We start from the raw sequence: 18,850 nt of genomic DNA, 5'->3' as shown, positions 1-18,850 counted from the left end.
TTGGGATTGGTTGCCTTGATGTCAAAATTCACAGTGTGTGAATTATGACTTCTTTTTATCAAACCCTAGGCATGGATCTTATTTATAGATCACATCTCTAAATAAGAGCCCATGTCAAAAGCCCAAAACCCTTATCCTAAACACACTACTCTAGCCCAACACTCTACATGGTATGTCATAATCTCATGAGGCCCATTAATGGGCCTTTTACTTGTTTAACCCAATACCCTTGTTGTGTGACCTCATAGGATCCATTCTATAAGGCTTTGGGCTATTTAACTAACCCAAAGATCAATTATCATATCTAGCACTAGATATTGACGACCCTATAGAATGAACTTATTATCTCCATAATAGTGATCCTTGATATATCTAGTAATTGCACTTATCGAAGACATAATTCCTTCACATTTCGATGTAGGATATACCAATCTCGCGTCGTCCTTTATTAGAAACCTGATTTGGTAACAGACTAATGGAATAACTGATAAAAAGAGCAAAACTCCTGAATTCCTGATTGATAGCCAGAAAAGTGGTTTAATAGCAAAGGATGAGTTTGTATTTGTGCTTGTGCAATCTCAAAACCTTTACTATGTAAAATATACCATATAATATTCCATATGACATGCTCTTATTCCAAATCTTAGGAAATCAAACCGAAATGCAAGTTGGAAAGTCACTACTCAAAGGCTGTCATTTTCACAAGTTCACCCAATTTATTCTCATAAATATAAATGATGCAGATACTGGGAGTAAAAGTCCTTTTCCAATAGATTTATTTCATCGTTTGCCTCCAATGATCCAATCTAGCAATTCTTTTGTTGGTGTGATTGTTACAGAACTATATCTCTGAAGGCCTCCTAGATGAAAAATAGACTGTATGTAATGCTGTAAGTCTAATACTTCAACTAAACAGGGTACGAGTCAAGTTTGTTAAATTCATATACGATAATAAATGTTTCCTCGTCAAGCACAATCTTTATTGAACAAATCCAACATTATATAGATAAGTAAGGACCAAAAGAGTAAAACACAATCAACTAGAGATTTATAAAAGCACACAGTGACTGATGCAGACGATTGGCTGATAAAAGCAGCCCTGTGAAACGATACCTAGAGACTTGACCAGCACAGCTTTAGTCCATAGTTGATGAAATGCCTCTGTTGTGATTGTTACTGAACCTGCACCTTTCTTGGTTGCTGCCATAAGTTTTTAGTCGTGACTGATTAATTTATAAACAGCACCCCGATGCGTCTCTGTGCCATCCTGACCAAACTAGCATAATTATCCAAGCGGCGTACTATGTAGCCAGGGCTCTGAGGAGGGAATAAAGCTTCTTCATTCTCTGATATAATAGCCGCAACTCCTGCACATATTTTTCGTGTGTTTTCCATTGGGGTGATGGCATTAGTCTATAGATATCTTTGTTAACAAACTAAAATAGTGAAGATTATCCTAATTTTAGTTCAAATCTGTCAGTGATACTTACTATTTCTCTCTGTTGCCTTCCTTCTGTAATAATTTGATTGATCATTGTTGGGAAGAAATTGTGAACCCGATTCTTGTTTCTTTGTGCTGCATGAGAAAGTATGTCAGCTATTTATTATTAAGATTCTTAGCACAAGTTCTGAAGATAAAAATGGTTCTGGCAGTACCTGACAAAAGAAACTATGTCTTCAGGTACATCAGCTTCTTCAATTTCAAGATTACTAGTGTCATCCAAATTGGAGTTTCCTTTAAGCTTTATTATTCTAGGATTTTCCCCAGCTCTATATACGACCGATGGCAAACTCTTGAGCTTGTCACAGTTCCAAACAGAGAATCTGCGGAAGGCAGGCCACTCGAGTGCCTGTCTGTCAGCATATATGCTCTGCAATTGTGGCAAGTCGATCAGGACTAGTTCTTGTATCTCTGGAAGACAGCAGGAAACAATTGTGTGTGAATCGGTACTTGAGTTTGCAGTAGGCTTTATGATCCCCAGAAGTGACCAACATTGCCTTACAAATATCTTTTCAAGGCTTCGGAGACACTGCATCATCTCTATAGAGAAAAGATAGTTCAAGCCACTACAATCAAACAGATTCAGGACCTTCAAGTTCTGAAAGTCGATGCCTGTTTTCTCGAGTGTGTTGCTGGGAGTTAAGCTGCCAGACCTGCATGCACTCAGGTATAGCTCCAAGGTTCCTTCTGGAAGTTGCTGACCAACAGGGTAGCCGTCAATGAATGCTATACTGTTTTCACTTAAGTTTCCATTAATGTTGAATCCACCAACACAGAACTTAAAACGAGGTGCACGTAGGCATGGCCTTGTTCCAGGAATAGCTTTCATGTATTCACTGAACACCTCTTTGTTAAAGAAATTGAGTTGTAGAATCCTCAAGTCATTTATATAAGCAAGCTCCTCAACATAAGCTTCCCTTGAGTTTGACCTTGTTTGTTTCGATTTCCAACTATAAGCCTCAGCATCATTCATCATGAGAAGCAATTCTTGCAAACTTTCTAATGCACTCACTAATCCAGCTTGGAGTTTGGTCAGTTTGGAGTGGGAAAGATCTAGACGCCTAAGCTTTTTCAAATTTTCCATTCCTAATGGTAATTCTTCTAGAGGTGTTCCGAAAAGGTCTAGTACAATCAGTTCTTCAAGGTTGGACAAGCAAGGTAGGGATCTCAAGTTGAGGCAGTGGCGTAAATGAAGCACTTGAAGGAATCTCAGGCTACAAAATGATGATGGGAGGTTATAAATATTGGTGCAAGATAAATCTAGTATTTTGAGATTTGGGGTTCCAATGAAAAAGTAATCTGAAAATAGATCAAGTGGGTTATTCTGGAGTAGCAATGTGGACAATTTTGGACAATTGGGTTGATTTTTAAGTACTCCTAGTTTATTGTACATGAAAGAAGCTCTTAGTATCTCACCATTCGGATCATCGATTAATGGAAAGTCTGTGAGATCGTTCCCTGAATCGATTAGCACCCCTGATCCTTGTATCAAATTCACTGCCATATCGTGTAATGAGCTAAGCATCTTGACTGTCTCTCTGGTGCCATTGGAGTCTGCTTTCTCTAGAAGACGCGCAGTTTTGAGTAATGTCAGTATATTCCTCCCTTTCTTTCTCTTCTCTTGCAGTGATACAATATACACATCTAGCAAACCTTCCCATATCCAATTGTCTATCAACTGTTCTATGTCGATAGGACAACCTTTTGGATACAAGGCACAATACAGAAAGCAATTTTTATAGGTAGTATTTTCTAGCTTCCTGTAGCTGTATTCCAATCTCTTAAACTGTGTATCAGCTGAAGATGCAGGCTTAGTTCGGCTACTCAACATTTCCTTGAGCGCGAGTATAGAAGAAATCTCACTCAAGCTCTGACAATGTATTCCTCTCATATGATATGCCAACATGATGATTTCTGATGGCAATCCCTGACAGTTTTCTACTGCTTTCTTCATCAGATCCACTGCCTCGCCTTTTAAATTAGGAAGGGGACGGCCAAGACTACTCTCGAAAAATTCCCATCCATCAGAGAGAGGTTTTATTTCAAAATATTCGTCTTTAGCAATCTTATTACATGTAAGTTGTGACCTGGAAATCAATACAACCTTGCAAACAACTCCGTCTTCCTCTGGAATTCCAATATCGCGAAGGGTGAAATTCTCCCATAAGAAATCAATAAATACTAAACACTTCTGCCTTCGAACAAACTCATCACGAATCTTTGTAGCCCTGTCTCTATTATCATCAGTAGCAATGATGTCAATGTTAAGACTCTTCATAATCTTCTCTTGGAAAGCCTTGAGTTCAATTCCGTAGTCAGCTTCCACCCATATAACATAAGCAAACGTTTCGTGGTCATCGGTCATAGCCTTGTTACAAACAGCTTGTGCAACAGCAGTCTTGCCAACACCGGCGATTCCATGTATGCAGACGACTTTGACATCATTCCTCTGGCTGATGCACTCCCATACCTTTTGTACATCATCGCCTCTCGTCTTCAACACAATATCGCTATGAGACCACTTATATCCTTTCACCACAGGCTTATGTCTTTCTATCAACTTATCAACCTTCTCAATTTCTTGTTGAATTGATTTTCTTGCAGCACGCCTGCGACAGCAGTTAGGCAAGCAGCCACTCGTACATGTGGCTTCTATGTTGTTTTCTAGCTGTTTAATCTTTTCTTCTACGACTTTGAGGGTGTCATTTGCTTCTTTCTTCCATTTTATCGCGTCATCATTGGGGATTGCAATCCCATTTACTTGTCGTTCGAATGTATCTAGCTTATCTTTGCCTGTTTCTAGCTTCTCCTTCAACTGATTCAATTTCGCTTCTAGTACTTCAAAAGTGTACGGAGCATATGCCTCTCGAATGCAAGGAGATATTAACCCACTAACTAGACCAGCAAGTGTTTTTGTTGCAGCTACTGTATAGCATAATGTTTACATACCATGGAAAATTTGAAGCAAAGTTAGTAATCACATACTTCAGAGTTCAAACTGATATCAATACACAAATTTTACAACCCAAATGAATAACTTGTAACAATTAAAATCCAAATAACAAATAACAGACTTAATAAGCTAATCATACATGCAAAAGTGTAGGGATTTTGGCCTGGGTTGCCTACCCTCCCTCCCCTCTGATTAATCACAAATTCACCATGTAAGACTTTTGGAAATTATGTTTGTACCCCTGGCTTCTCCTCTTCTATTAATTATTTTCTTGGTGTCGTTACACCCGGTTCACCCTTTGGGCTAATCCGGATTTAGGATCAATTTTAGGTGATTAGGTTCCAGTTCTCTCCCAATTGTTGTTGCGGGGGATCGAAAACGGATCCTCCCTACCAAATATAGTCCTAATCACCACTACACCAACATTCAATTAAATACTATATTTAATAACAACACAAAAGTTTGAATTTTATACATGTTTGTCAATGCACAACTTTGATAATTAATATATTAATCACCTTGTAGTTAAAAAAATCAAAAGAATACTACTCTATATATTAATATTAAAAAACAACGTTGCCCATTAGAGCTCTTTCTATTAGGCCAAAATGCAGATACTACGGAGTAGTATGCAGCAGCAACAACATCGTTTTGACTATTTGAGAAGAGCTTAGCTTCCTAATAATTTTTTGATTTTTTTTTTTTTAAAAAAAAAAAAAAAAAACCGTTACAAAAATTACAAGAAATGAATTAATTTGACCTATTTAGATTGTGCACCTGTGCTCCAGTAGTCCAGTGCTCCACCCTTTAGGGCCTGTTCATATTTACTTAATTTCAGTTCACTTCAGCTTCAATCAGTTCAGTTCAGTTCAGTTCCAATCAGTTCAGTTCAGTTCAGTTCAGCTCTTAATTTCCCTCTCACATAAAATATTCATTTCAGCTCAATTCAGTTTAGTTCAGTTCAGTTCAGTTCCAATCAGTTCAATTCAGTTCAGTTTAGCTCCAATCAGTTCAGTTCAGCTCAGTTCAGTAAATATGAACAGGCCCTTAGTCGTGACAAATAGTTGTCACAACGATCTAAAAGTCAACACTAAGCTTTTTTTATTTTTATTTTATTTTATTTTATTTGGACAAGCTCTAAATAAGCTTTTTAATACTTCGTATGTAATTTTTCATACTCTGTATATACGTAGTAGTTGTTTTATGTGCGATCAGAAAATAATTTTGTAAAGAAAAAATTACGGAGTATGGAAAATACATACTTGTATTAAAAAAACTATTCATTAAATGCAATTCTAATATGATCCAATTTAAAATGTTTTTTCCACCTAGATAGTGTATATATTAAGTAAAAGTTTGGTCTAATCAGACAATCAGATTAGATGTGATTAAATTTGCTAAAGCCTATTGTAGTTCCAAAAGAGGGTGATATATAGTTATTCCATTTTATAAGGTAGACAATTAAGTATCACCAATTGCTTTTAGTATGAAACTTTCTCGAATCTTGTAATTAGACTGAATCACTGAATTCTCTTCCTCCCTATTTGGTCAAATTCATTTCATATTATTTAAAAATTAAATTTAACATTGGTGTAAAAAAAGAAAAAAAATAAACAAATGAAATTATTTGGGTGCTACAACATGCACTTATCGACCAGCTACACGTTATTCAGTAATCACCAATCAAGTTCCTTACATGTGAGTTTATTGTGTTGGGATTATTGCCCCATATTGATTTAAATGGGTGTATAACTAACTTATAAGTAGGTAATAATCCTGAATAATTCTTAATATGCTATTATGCTACTTCACTTGTGTGTAATTTAGGCTTGTGTAGTATGTGCAAAAACAAATATTTCGTAGGACTTAAAAGAAAAGAAAAGAAAATGTACCTGGTTCTGGCATTTTTTGGTGCAACGGATCAGAAATTATAAAATTTTAACTCGCCACTGTTGTTCTTGATCATAGTTGTATTCCGTGAAAAAGCCAAGTTGACTTGGATAAAATCTTAGTTTTTACGCACCTATATAGTTATATACAAATAATACTCATCAGTTTCTCATCAAAAATATACGAAATATACGTATTCATGGGGTCGAATTTTAAATAACTATCATATGAGACGAGTTCAGTACAGAGAAGTTTAATTTAAAGTAATTGATGATGAAAAGATTGAAAAGATTAATTTGTCTAACTCTTATGTAGTTATTATATTTACTTTAAACAAACAAATCAATGCAAGTGACTACATTTATAGGGTCTTGACTCTTGACAAAGTGTGTAATGATAAATGTGTACAATAATTTTTTTTTTTTTTTTTTTTTTGATGCGAAGGAGGGATAAAACCCGTACAATGTGTACAATAAATTTGATATGAACAAGAAAAGCATACCTTAAGAAGATGCAGCAATAACCTCCATAAAGCTATACAGATTATAATAGACCGGTGAGAGCTTAATTATATTGCTATTTATAGAACCATCATTAAGGCTTAAGAGTTAACTTTATTTTAATAGATTAGAGATGTGTTTTTTTTTATATTTAAGCAACCCAACTTGTTTTCTTCTCTTCAAAATCATCTTTGTAGAAATTTGATATGATAACAGTGGTATTCCACCTTGTATGTTATTTTTTTTTTTTAAAAAAAAAAAAGTTATTTAATCATCCAGCAATTATGGAGAGCTCATCCAGCAATTATGGAGTACAGTTATATTTTGATTTTTTTTTTTTTTTTTTAAATTTTTTTAATGGAAGGTACATCCTAATGGCCTAACCTATTAAGAGTAATAAAAGATTTATCATTCTCTAGTTGTGTCAACAAACTTAACATTATTTTAGATAACCGTAGAATGTATAATACTTTATTACATAAATTTAGGTTTTGTTTGGTTTGGATGTAGGAAGTAGAAATTCCCATGAAATCTCAATTCTTATGAAATTTTAATTCCTAGGCATTCTCAAATAATATTTAATTAGACAAGGATTATCCAAGTTAAATTTATAAATATAGTACTTGTATGTTTTAATAAGTGAAAATTTCCGACAATTTATTGTTTACATGCAATAATATGCAAGGGTATAAATCATGTGAAAAAAATACCAAAATTGAATTACATTATTATCACTATAAATACTCTGTAACAGTTCACTTATATGGACTACAACTCGAGTAGCATAGACGTATAGTTTTGCAACGTTGTTAACCAAATTGTCAAACTATAAACTCCGTTTTTGTGATTTGGTTTTGATAATGTCAACTCTCATTTGTTAACTCGTTCGTCGCTATCAAACCTTGTAAATGTCAATACCTAATTTCAAATAATTACTCCGTAATTTATAAATATGCAAATGATAATGCCAATGATATATAATGTATTTTTTTTTCCCTCTATCATGCATGTTCTGCCATGGTTGACTTGGGAGAAAAAAAATAAATAAATAAAAATAATGAGATGAGAAAGATAACTTAATTTTTTTTTTTTTTTTTTTTTTTTTTTGAAAGATATCAAAATATTTTCTCTGTTTTAATTAGTTAAAAACACTACTCGGGAATAAATTTCAATAATGCTTAGTGTACAACTTGTGGTTGAATCATTGTAGCACTAATTTTAAGAAATTATGAATATAGATGAGCTTGATAGTTAATATGATGGGTTCAGTCCCACTTTCTTTTTCTTAGAGTCAAGAATTAGCGACAAAGCATTTTCTGATTAGTAACAAAGCAAGCTCAATTTCAAGTTAGTACTAAACATGCTAGGCTACTACGGAGTAACCGAGTAAGTACTAAGTAGATAATTAGTCACAAAACTAATAACTAAACAATAACATTCCCATGTCTAATTACCATCTTACTAAGCATAATTCGTTTACGAGTCAAACTAATAACCACTCCACAAGCCGAAGCAACCACTTCACAAGCCTCATCAGGAAAAAAAGGTCCAACGCGCAATATCACACCATCATGCAAGCTGCATATAGCATGGAATTGAAACAAAATAGGCAAATCAAACATTAGCATAACAGAGGAATTAACACTACATAAACAACACACAATGATCATTCAAAGACTTTATGCTGTAAAATCCATCTCACATAACAGATTTCCACAGGAATCTCACATAACAGATTTTCATAAGCTGAATAATGTTCATTCATGATTAAGCATACATGTGTTATAATATGCAAATATTATACACAATCGACACACACAATGATCATTCACAGACTTTATGCTGTAAAATCCATCTCACATAACCGATTTCCACAGGAATATCAAATAACAGATTTCCACAGGAATCTCACATAACATATTTTCCAGCATACATGTGTTATAAAATGCAAAAATTAATTACACAATCGACAAAGTTGGCTTTGTGACTCTTTGTGGTAGTAGTGGTCAATCGATATATGGTCAAAAGAAAAAAAATCTATATTTCTTCCTATACCTATGAATTCCATTGGACCCAGAAATGATACATTGGAAAAATCCTTTGGGTCTTCCAATATTAATAGGTTGATTGCTTCGCTCCCCTATCTTCCAAAAGGAAAAAAGATTTCTGAGAGTTATTTCCTGGATCTGAAAGAGAGTACAGAGTACTTGGTTTCTAATGTAGAGATAAAGGATTAATGTTCCATGGAAAAAAAGATGTCACGTTGTCAACCATGAGCTACTATATTCACTTGGATTAGACACATGAACATGAAGTTATCTAGGCACGCACAAAGCTTAATTCACATAGTTTAGTTGTCACTTAGCTGTCTACTATCCGACAAATGCAATGTTAGAAGAATCTTCATTATGATAAAAAATAATAATAGAAAAAGATATCATTAAGATGTTTCAGCTTTCAATTCTGAATCAATACACTTGGTAGAAATAGTAATTTAGCATCACAAACCTGAAAGCATATCTAGAATTCACGACGAAACTTTATCATTTGATTGCACATTACAAAAGCCTTTCCCATGCGTCTACAAAGAACCACAACAAAATTAGTATCAGTCAAAGAGCATCAGGTGACAAACGCATTAAAATCAACAGATGATTTGAAAAGTATGCTTACAGCACTTCTAGGGTACGGTAGACCAAAGGTATATATAGGTTAAGATTTTGTGTCTTGGGGTGCCTTATATACAATTTAGGGGTTACTCGGGTTAGAGTGACTTTCTGATTGTCATTGAGTTTACAATATAATCCAGATTCTCAGTTGTAAGGCCAGAGGTAACCTTGAACATGTCTTATACTATACACTTGTCTTATCCTACAATGTGTGTGCAACCAAGGAATAGGTACATGCTCGGACTGAAGCAAATTAGTAAGGTGAATTTAAGGTTTTAATCATATATGTTATACATTATGACACTTAACATGCACGCTAGTCAGGTTGGTGAACATAATAAGCTGTGTTTTTCTTCCAAATTCACAGAAATAAAAAGTCAGACACCAATATGAATGTAATGCATTGACTAATGTAGAACAAGACTGTCAAACATCCCAAGTACTACCTTTCTACAAGAAAAGGAAACAATTTAGGACAATCCTTAAGGAAATTTGTGTAGATAGAGGTATCTTACACTCTGATAGTATCTAGAGATGAAATATTCTCATCTTCATTGCACACAGTATCATCTTCCTCCAAACGCACAGTCCTGTAACCACAATTAACATTCCTCATAACGCAACATAAAATCGTACAAGAGACTAAATCATATTTTCATCCATTGCTTCACAAATGACACAGTGAAACAGGTTAATAGCTCTTATATCAGCTGAACATTTCTTTTCGACATGAAAAGTTCCAATCATAGAAAACTATCATCAGTCAAATACTTCAGACTCAATATCTTTAACTTATGATTAGTTTCTGCATTAGGAATCAAGTAATTAAGAAACAACCAACTCAATTGAGACCAACCAATGAAGCAAGGCTACGTGAAGAGCCATGAAAGACATGAAGTTAATGATAATAGAGATATCTTTAGCATAAGCATTAGGAATATAGAGTAAAGCATAATACAAGGGTCTGAACTTTGGCCAAATGTAAGTATAGGGGACTCACCTTTCAAATGTTTGAAAGAGGGGACTAAGGCTACTTTTCCGGCCAAGCTTACCTACAGCAACCGGTTTCCTTCTTAAAAGGTAAATTTGGAGTTTTTTTTTTTCTTTTTTTTTTTTCCACTGACAGTATTGCAGAGCATTGGGAAACTTCATAGTAGTTGAGTAATAAAAAATAGCCGTTACAAGCAGTTTGTGAGCTATTGAAATGCTTGTCTTTGGAACAAAAAAAACCAGTTGAATTAATCCAACAAAATTCTTTTAAGTTTTTCCAAAATCCAACAAAAACAAAGGTAATCCATTCATTGCTGCCAGAATTCCATATTTAAGCTACCCTGCAAGATAGTTTTGTATAAGTATGTCAATATAATGCTTTAATTTATAATTGTATAGCTTAGTAGTAACTAGTTTTTGGCCCCGTGCAATGCACAGATTTATAAAGTAAGATTTATTAATAATTATAGTCGATTGAAATTATAGAGTTAATTGAAATTAAATGACTTATGTAACATTTTTTATTTTATGTTTTTCAAAAATGTCTATTTTTTAAATTCTTAATTATGTATCACATAAATAAAATTTGATAAAAGAAATTGAATTTATTAATAGAATTTTTTTTTAAAAAAAAAAAAAAATAAATAGCATTTTGGAGGGAAAAATTTTCACAAAATTATGCCAAGGGTCCCTTTTGGTGATTACTTTAGTATATAAGTATAGATTTAATTTGTGGTGGTTTTTTTAATTTTGTTTTGCAGAAAAATGTCGAGGATGAGTGCAACTCCAAGAAGGTGTCACTGTGGGATGATGGAGCTTTCTGAAAATGGAGGTATGAGTAATAAAGAAGGGAGAAGATGCTTCTCTTTTAGAAAAAGTAAGAGTAACAAAGCTTGTAAGAGAAGCTAAGAGTAGAAGCTTCAGGATGCCCCTTAGATTCCCGCTCAAATTATCCAACGGCTGAGATTTCACACGGAACACGAAGTGCTCTGCAAATTCAGACGCAATTAATTTTTTTTTGGGAAATTCTCAATGGTAGCCATACACAATTGTGGATTCTCAATGGTAGCCAAATTTTTTCAATAATCTCCTTAATAGCATTAGTATTAATATTTTTCTCTATTATAGCTATATTTACGTAAATCAGACCAAATTAACCTAAAATCAATAACCATAGATAGCTAAATTTCCCTCCTAAACTGTAAACACAATTTCCCTCCTAATATACTGGGCTATGTGAAGTTTATTGAAAATTCTGTCCAAGATCTATAATTTCCCACATAACTTCACAAGAAAATCTTTTGAAAAATCATTAAAAAAAATGGGTAGCTAAGCAATGAATGATTACAAAGTTTCCGGAGCTCCATATACACCTATTATTTAAAGTGAAATTATAAATCTCCGTTGATAGCTATAATTAAGGATACACTGACACTCAATTCATAAGTTAAAAATTGAAGAACAGGACATATCATATAAGCCAATGTTGAAATTAAGATTACATCCTATTTCATTTTGATTTACATTCTAAAGAGAAGATTTTGCACAATAAATCATGATATTAATTGAATAAAAAACAGGGAAAACAAGCTTTTAATCCATTAAATTTGGGGGAAAAAAACTGAAAAAATCAGGGTAAAGTTGGGATGAATTACTTTGCCAGTGTTACAATTTAGCATGCACCTTTGGCAGATTTTAATTAATGGTTTTAATTTTCAATCAGTTGAGCGTCCCTTGCAATTCAATGTAGAAGAGTTTCGAACATCTTCACTGAATGATTAGTGAGGGTAATTGGGTTTGCATTTACTCGATTAAAAGGGGGTAACTTAGTATATTACAACTTTATTTAATTATGGTTAATGATTTTAGTTTAATTTGGACAGATTTACTTACATATAGCTATATTAGAGACTAATTAGAATACTAATGCTATTTAGGAGATTATTGAAAATAGTTGGCTACCATTGAGAATCCGCAATTGTATATAGTTACCATTGAGAATTTCCCTTTTTTTTTTTCTTTTAAACTTGGGCAACTTGTAATAACGGGTAATCTCACCGGCAAAAACTGGTCGAACCGGTTTCAGTCCCCTCTTTCAAACATTTGAAAGGTGAGTCCCCTATACTTACATTTGGCCAAAGTTGAGACCCTTGTATTATGCTTTACTCTAGGAATATAAGAAAATATACGAACAATTAAATCAGGTTCACTAAGACCACATTGGCCACTCAATCATAAGAAAGCATAGGTAACTAAGGCTTAATTTCTTACTCAATAGCATAGAAAAATTAATTTATTCACACAATGAAAATAAAATTGTTCATACCTCTTGCCCTCACAATCTTTTTCCAGGAAAACCAGGCTCTCTGTGAATGTACAAGCATAAAAGGCAGCAAACATGCCATCATCGCGAATAGTTACCATGTTTTTGGTGCCAGGATCATAAGACACCAGCTCTCCTTCAAAGGTTTGTGCTAGTAACTCTCCATTCTGCTTCCACCTTAGAACCTTCAGCAATTTCGGCTCCTCGAAATCAACTCTCAGAACCTTACTCCAGGAATCAATCACATCATACTCCTTCTGAATCCACATCTCAAAACCATCTCCATACCTATTATACTGAATCATTGACAGCAAACCCTTGAACTCGGAAACCTCGAGAACAATAGGGCAGACCTCAAGCAATGCCAAAGGCAATTCCATCTTCCTAAACCTCTCTTCCTCAACATCAAACACCAACAGACAATTATTCTTAAACGATGAATCCGACTCGTCTTTCCTATCAAATCCAACCCAATGAACACACCCTTGCAGAAAACACTGAGACCAGATATCCTCAGCAATGCAAGTAGTAACATCATCAGCAAAAACCCACCTCCAAACCCCCAATTTAGCACTATAAACCTCAGCTTTTGGAGGAATCTCATCTAACCCAGAACTAAGCTGAATGTAAGAAACCCTAACAACCTTCAAATCCTGAGTTTTGGAATCATACCCAAATCCAAAAACATGCATATAAGGCCCAACAACATCAAACACAATTCTGGGTTTTGGTAACTTAATATGCTTCTTAATCAAAGGATTCCACAAATAGAAAGTATATTTGTTCCCAAATTGAGTATCAGCAAGAAAAACAATACCATTAACGCACCCAACAACACGAAAATTCAAACCCACCCCAGTTTTAAAAGGAAGAACAGAACTCTTGTTAAAAACCCCAGAAATTTCTTCAGAATCAGAGGAAAAATGGTAAGATTCAACACCATTTTCAGTAAGGGAAGCTTTAGTGAAGCTTCTAAGGAGGAAATTGAGATGGATTTGATGAAATTTTGTGTGTGAAGTTATGAACTGAGGAGATAAAATGAGAGAATACCATGTTTTGCAGACACAAATGCATTTTCCTAACTCTTTTGCTGGGATTCTCTTCAGAATTTCCGACCATAATTCTCGCCAATTTTCAGCCATTTCTGACATTGTTGATGAATCTGAATCTCCCATTTTTCTGAATAAGGAAAACCCTTGAAAATGTGAAAATTTTGAAGAAGAAAAACCTTGAAAAATTACAGTACAATTGAAGTAATTTGTGGTAGATGAAGAAGGTGAAGATGAGTGCTGAAGAAGGAAAGGGTGGCAGTGGTTTTTTTTGTAAAGTTTGCAGAGTTTAATTCAAACAAAAAGGAAATATATTTTGCAGCATTTTTGTGCACAAAAAGACAAATTGTTGTACGGAATATGTACTTCAAGCAAAAAAAAAAAAAAACTTGAAATTGGAGAAGTCCAATTTAAAATTGGGCAACACTTCCTTTGGGCTGAAAATTTCTAAAGGCTACTCAATTATGGCAGAGAACTTGTCCAATGGGCTCATCTCATTTCCTTGGACCTTGGGAGCTTGAGTTCTTCCTAAAGCTGTCAAATTAGGCCTACGATCAATTCTAATTACGAACTAGGTCTAATCGGTTCAAGCCGTATTGAATATTGGTTTATGCGGGGTTTGTACAACGCTTAATGGCTAAGATCAACCTCAGCCAAAAATTGGTGAGGTCGCTCAAAACGACGTAATTTTGTACCAATTGAAAACAAATCAAATAACATATACACCCAGTTATGAGAATAAAATTGCGAAAGAAAATAAAATGTGACAGCTTAGAAGAACGGCGTCGTTTAGAGAAGGAAGAAAAATACAGTTGGGATATACCCCAAGTAAAACTTTGTTGTTTTTTGGCAACCTCAGCGAGCTTTGGCTGAAATCAACCTCAGCTAATAATTTGCGAGGTTTGTATATCCATTGGATTGATGCATGATTACACAATTATGGTAGACCGTCCAATGGGATCTCATTACATATGGCCTTGTAGGTTGAGTTCTTCAAATTATTCCCAACTCCAAGGAATGCACTATGCACCCTAGGATTAAAGACGAAAAGACTACTTTCGTGTTGATTTATTTTAGCTAGTCTCCTATAAAACCGTCCTATAGTTAATCTCTAGACCATTATTCTTTAAAAATAAAAAAAGTAAAAAAATCCGAAAATGGTGAATCAACAAAGTTGTTTAAACAAATGTAAAGTAGTACAAGGGCAAGGGTACAACATAGGATAGCAAATAGCAATTTGGGAAATTAGAGGTTCATTTCTATCTTTCACGGCTTCAATTCCGAGATGGAACGTGTTCCCTACTTTTAATATTCGTTTCTCAAATTTAGTGTCAACTTCCTAGCTTGCTTTAAATTGATGGAACTTCTATGAGAGCAAGTCTAATCCAACTTCAAAGTATCCTCATTAGTGACTTTTTCAAATTGACGCTAGTATGACACGTGTCTTTGTTAAACCCTCAGGGCTTAAGTCAAGAATGCCAACTATGCATTGAATTTGTAGCACATATAGTTCTAGCAAGTGAAATTTCACTGATGCACTATTAAAACATTGATTGTATGAAAAAATTTCATAGGTTTAAAGCATGACACCAAAAAGAAAAGAATACAAACTCACAGAATAGCTCTTTTCTAAGAGACCAATCTTTATAAGGCATGGGGGCCAAATAATTTATAACCACATATATTTAATTTACGCTGATAGCTAATTACACTCTATCATCATGATCATCGTGTAAATTTCATTTGCATTCAAGCAAGTTTCAATCAATCAATCATAAGCAACGCCCTTTGTTAATTGCTTTTCATGCTTTTTTAAAATTCACAATAACAGCTAAAATAAAAATAAGCAAATAATTTTATAACAACCAATAACTACTGTTGAACTTATACATCACATTGATAAATGTAACTTCCTTAATAGCATTGCTAAGTGATTAGACTAAGGGCCTGCTCACATTTACTGAACTGAGCTGAACTAAACTGATTGGAGCTGAACTGAACTGAACTGATTGGAACTGAACTGAACTGAATTGAGCTGAAATGAATATTTTATGAGAGAGGGAAATTAAGAGCTGAACTGAATTGAACTGATTGGAGCTGAACTGAACTAAACTGTTTGGAGCTGAACTGAACTGAAATTAAGTAAATGTGAACAGACCCTAATTAGTACATAAGAAGAAAACTTTAATTCAATTGTATAATCAAGTAGACATAGAAGATAGAATCATTGAACTACTTTATTTTCTTTTTGAGTTTGAAAACATTTTCATGATGATATTTTTATTTATTGGATATATAAGAGATAATCTTGATTCTTGAATGCAAATTAAATAATTAACTTCTATTGGAGTTGTAAAATTGATATATTATCCCATATCAAAAAGATGGTTAAAACCTTTTTTTTTTTTTTTTTTTTTTTATTTTTTTTTTTTACTTTAAGCTTTATAAGTTGCCTCTCTTATAAACCAATTACAATTTGTGTTAGTTATTTATCAAACGTTTAAGATAATGATGCATTGAAGTCTAAACTAACTCTATGTAATCTTTAGTTGGATGTAAAATCCCCCTTCCCAACTACAACTTTTTGTTCTTCCTATTTGAAATCTTGACATATTCATAAGATGGTAGAATTTTCATAATTACTCTTTATTTATACAGCATAACATAGTCAAGTTGGGTCTTATTTGAGTCGGTTCAATGAGTAATTTATTAACATTATTAAATTAATAGATTTATACTAATGTGCAACTAATGGTCACTGTAAAAAACTAAAAACAATTTCAGGTTTGGCTTTACACGCAGAAGCATTAGCTTGTTTCTAAGGGCTACAAGCCTACAATGGGCTTTATATTATTCTAACATAAAGTTCATTATTATGTTTACTTATTCTTATAATCTAGTTACTCATTTTCAAGGTGATGGTCATAAAATCAATTAGGCTCATACGTAGTACAACAAATCCAATTATTTGATCTACGTTTCAACATTAAATTATATACAAGGCTGATAAACAGTGTGTTCAGCACCACGCCAAATTGTAAAAAAGACTACAATATAGAGTAGACACAATAATTTAGCATAACTTAAGTTTAAAAATTGACTTGATCTAAACCAATCCGATTTCATTGTACCTAATTTAGACACCTCTTGAGTCTCGTACAACATACAAGTGTAACAAGTCCTACTATATTTGTTTGACGAAGCGGCGGTTGTTGTCAACTAGCATTGTCATACATAAGGAAATAAGACTTTGATATACTTTTATTATGGATAACTAATTTCCTTGGTATTACTCCATGCATGCAACAAGTTCCTTGTTAAAATGTTAGATTTATGAGAATAACTTTCACGTATCATTTTTGTTTGGTTTACCAACAACTTTCCTGGAAGTGTGTATTTACGTAAGGCTTATATATGTTTTTCTTTGTTTGTTTGCTTTTTATTTTTTATTTTATTGAGATGGTTGCTTTTTATTTCACAATAACTAATTAATGCATATTATTATACGTCATTTTAATTATTTCAAAATAATAGACCACCTTTATCGATCTTAAGTAAAAAATTGTATGAGATTAATTTTAAGAAAGATTAAGATATTTTTCTATTATTGCTAGGCTAATTATTACGTGTCTCACTTATACGGAGTAAACAGGATAGAAAGACAAATATTATTCCAGGGTGACCAAAAATAAATGTATGTATAAATGTTAATTTGTAAATAAAGTTATAACTTTTAACGTTACATCTATTAATTCGTATAAAACAGAGGTTGTATATTACGTCGACCGTGCTATTAAATTTGGAAATATTTGAAACATAAGAAGTTGATAAATAAGAGTGGTATAGTAAGTGAGTGGTGACAACCTTGACGAGGAGTAGAGCACCCGTTATTTTGTCCCACCGTCCAACACTCCAACCCCACAAATGTTCCCTTCCCCTTTATAAAAGCCCAAAACAATATGCGTTGTCCAAAAACTCACAACGCATTCCAAAATGTTGTGCAACAAACTACCAATTACAACAACTATAATCCTCTTAATTATAGTTATTTTTCCTAATTATAACTTTGCTAATTGTTTAGGCAAATCTCAACAAGGACATATGAGAATCTGCTAGGTTTGAGGGGTAATAACAATCATACTACCAAAGGCATATAAAATAACAATAGAACAATGATAAAGTAACAAATAAGCAATGAAATAACAATAAGTAAACGGAATGAATTCAATAACGAGAAGAGTAAGAAATACAATACTGAATAAGGACTAGCCTCCTTCCTCAGTAGGGATGAAGCTCCGTAGATAAATGATGAATAATTCTATTGTATTTAGAGTATTAATGCGTACATGAATGCTGAAAATGTCTAATTACACTTATTTATACCTAGGGATCTCTAGGGTTTACAAATATCTTCAGAATATATTCAAAACGAAGAAGATCTTCTTGATTTATCTTCTTCCCTGTTCTGTAGGTGTATCTTTGGCAAGTATCCTCTTGATTGATACGTATGATGGTGCTTTCCTTGTTTACTTCAGTCAAGCCGTTTTGCCTATTTTTGCTGAACCATTGATCTTGGACTGATGCCCTAAATGTTATGGGTCGTATTGCAATACGGGCCCAACAATTGCCCCTAATTTTTATTTCCAAGTATTTGGAAGTGAAAATTACTTAAAGAAAATTCTGGAACCTATTTTGAATTTCAGAAATTGCTTCAACGGTTAACAAAATAGAAAGTGGTGGCGGTTTTAAGGCAACTTCCTCGATAACTGTGAAGGACGGTTTTATTTCCGTCTTTGGTATTTATTGGGTGTGCAGGCTGTTGTCTAATCACTTCAATTGTTTGCCCCTAATTTCAATTTCGTCAGGTATTTTCTCTCTCCTCTCTGTTTGCTCTGTTTTGCTTTGTATTTTCTTTTTCTTGTTTTTGTAATGGATGATCGTGTGAGAGTGGTGTTTGCTGGGGCGGATGAGGGTG

General features: G+C 33.7%; 2 protein-coding genes across 2 annotated transcripts; both read right to left on the bottom strand.

Annotated features, from left to right (window-relative positions):
• Positions 1-779: 779 nt before the first annotated feature.
• On the bottom strand, positions 780-6,359 carry LOC145610907 (putative disease resistance protein At1g61300). The gene is made up of 4 exons (XM_081666169.1): positions 6,347-6,359; positions 1,657-4,426; positions 1,491-1,576; positions 780-1,367 (listed from the first exon to the last, which is right to left on the bottom strand). Exons 1-4 carry the CDS (start codon positions 6,357-6,359, stop codon positions 1,228-1,230), a joined length of 3,009 nt encoding a protein of 1,002 aa, XP_081522295.1. The 3' UTR covers positions 780-1,227.
• Positions 6,360-8,101: 1,742 nt separating this feature from the next.
• Positions 8,102-14,142, bottom strand: LOC145612226 (F-box/kelch-repeat protein At3g23880-like). The gene is made up of 4 exons (XM_081667605.1): positions 12,830-14,142; positions 10,029-10,103; positions 9,353-9,425; positions 8,102-8,422 (listed from the first exon to the last, which is right to left on the bottom strand). The coding sequence occupies exons 1-3, from the start codon at positions 13,999-14,001 to the stop codon at positions 9,365-9,367; spliced, it is 1,308 nt and encodes a 435-aa protein (XP_081523731.1). The 5' UTR covers positions 14,002-14,142; the 3' UTR covers positions 8,102-8,422; positions 9,353-9,364.
• Between the last annotated feature and the right edge of the window lie 4,708 nt (positions 14,143-18,850).

Source organism: Chenopodium album, chromosome 24 (assembly GCF_948465745.1).
Source record: "Chenopodium album chromosome 24, dcCheAlbu1.1, whole genome shotgun sequence".
Classification (NCBI taxonomy): domain Eukaryota; kingdom Viridiplantae; phylum Streptophyta; class Magnoliopsida; order Caryophyllales; family Amaranthaceae; genus Chenopodium; species Chenopodium album.
The sequence above is the reverse complement of the archived record's forward strand: the minus strand, read 5'-3'. Positions and strand labels throughout refer to the sequence as shown.

What these genes read in the sequence shown, in the direction of transcription:
- LOC145610907 (XM_081666169.1), bottom strand. An exon ending in GACATAGTTTCTTTTGTCAG is followed by an intron (nt 1,577 to 1,656) that starts GTACTGCCAGAA and finishes TTTCTCATGCAG; the next exon opens with CACAAAGAAACAAGAATCGG. An exon ending in GAAGGCAACAGAGAGAAATA is followed by an intron (nt 1,368 to 1,490) that starts GTAAGTATCACT and finishes AAATATGTGCAG; the next exon opens with GAGTTGCGGCTATTATATCA.
- LOC145612226 (XM_081667605.1), bottom strand. Translation starts at nt 14,001, where the DNA reads ATGGGAGATTCAGATTCATCAACAATGTCAGAAATGGCTGAAAATTGG. An exon ending in AAAGATTGTGAGGGCAAGAG is followed by an intron (nt 10,104 to 12,829) that starts GTATGAACAATT and finishes TTGTGGTTACAG; the next exon opens with GACTGTGCGTTTGGAGGAAG. An exon ending in TCTCTAGATACTATCAGAGT is followed by an intron (nt 9,426 to 10,028) that starts GTAAGATACCTC and finishes GGTTCTTTGTAG; the next exon opens with ACGCATGGGAAAGGCTTTTG.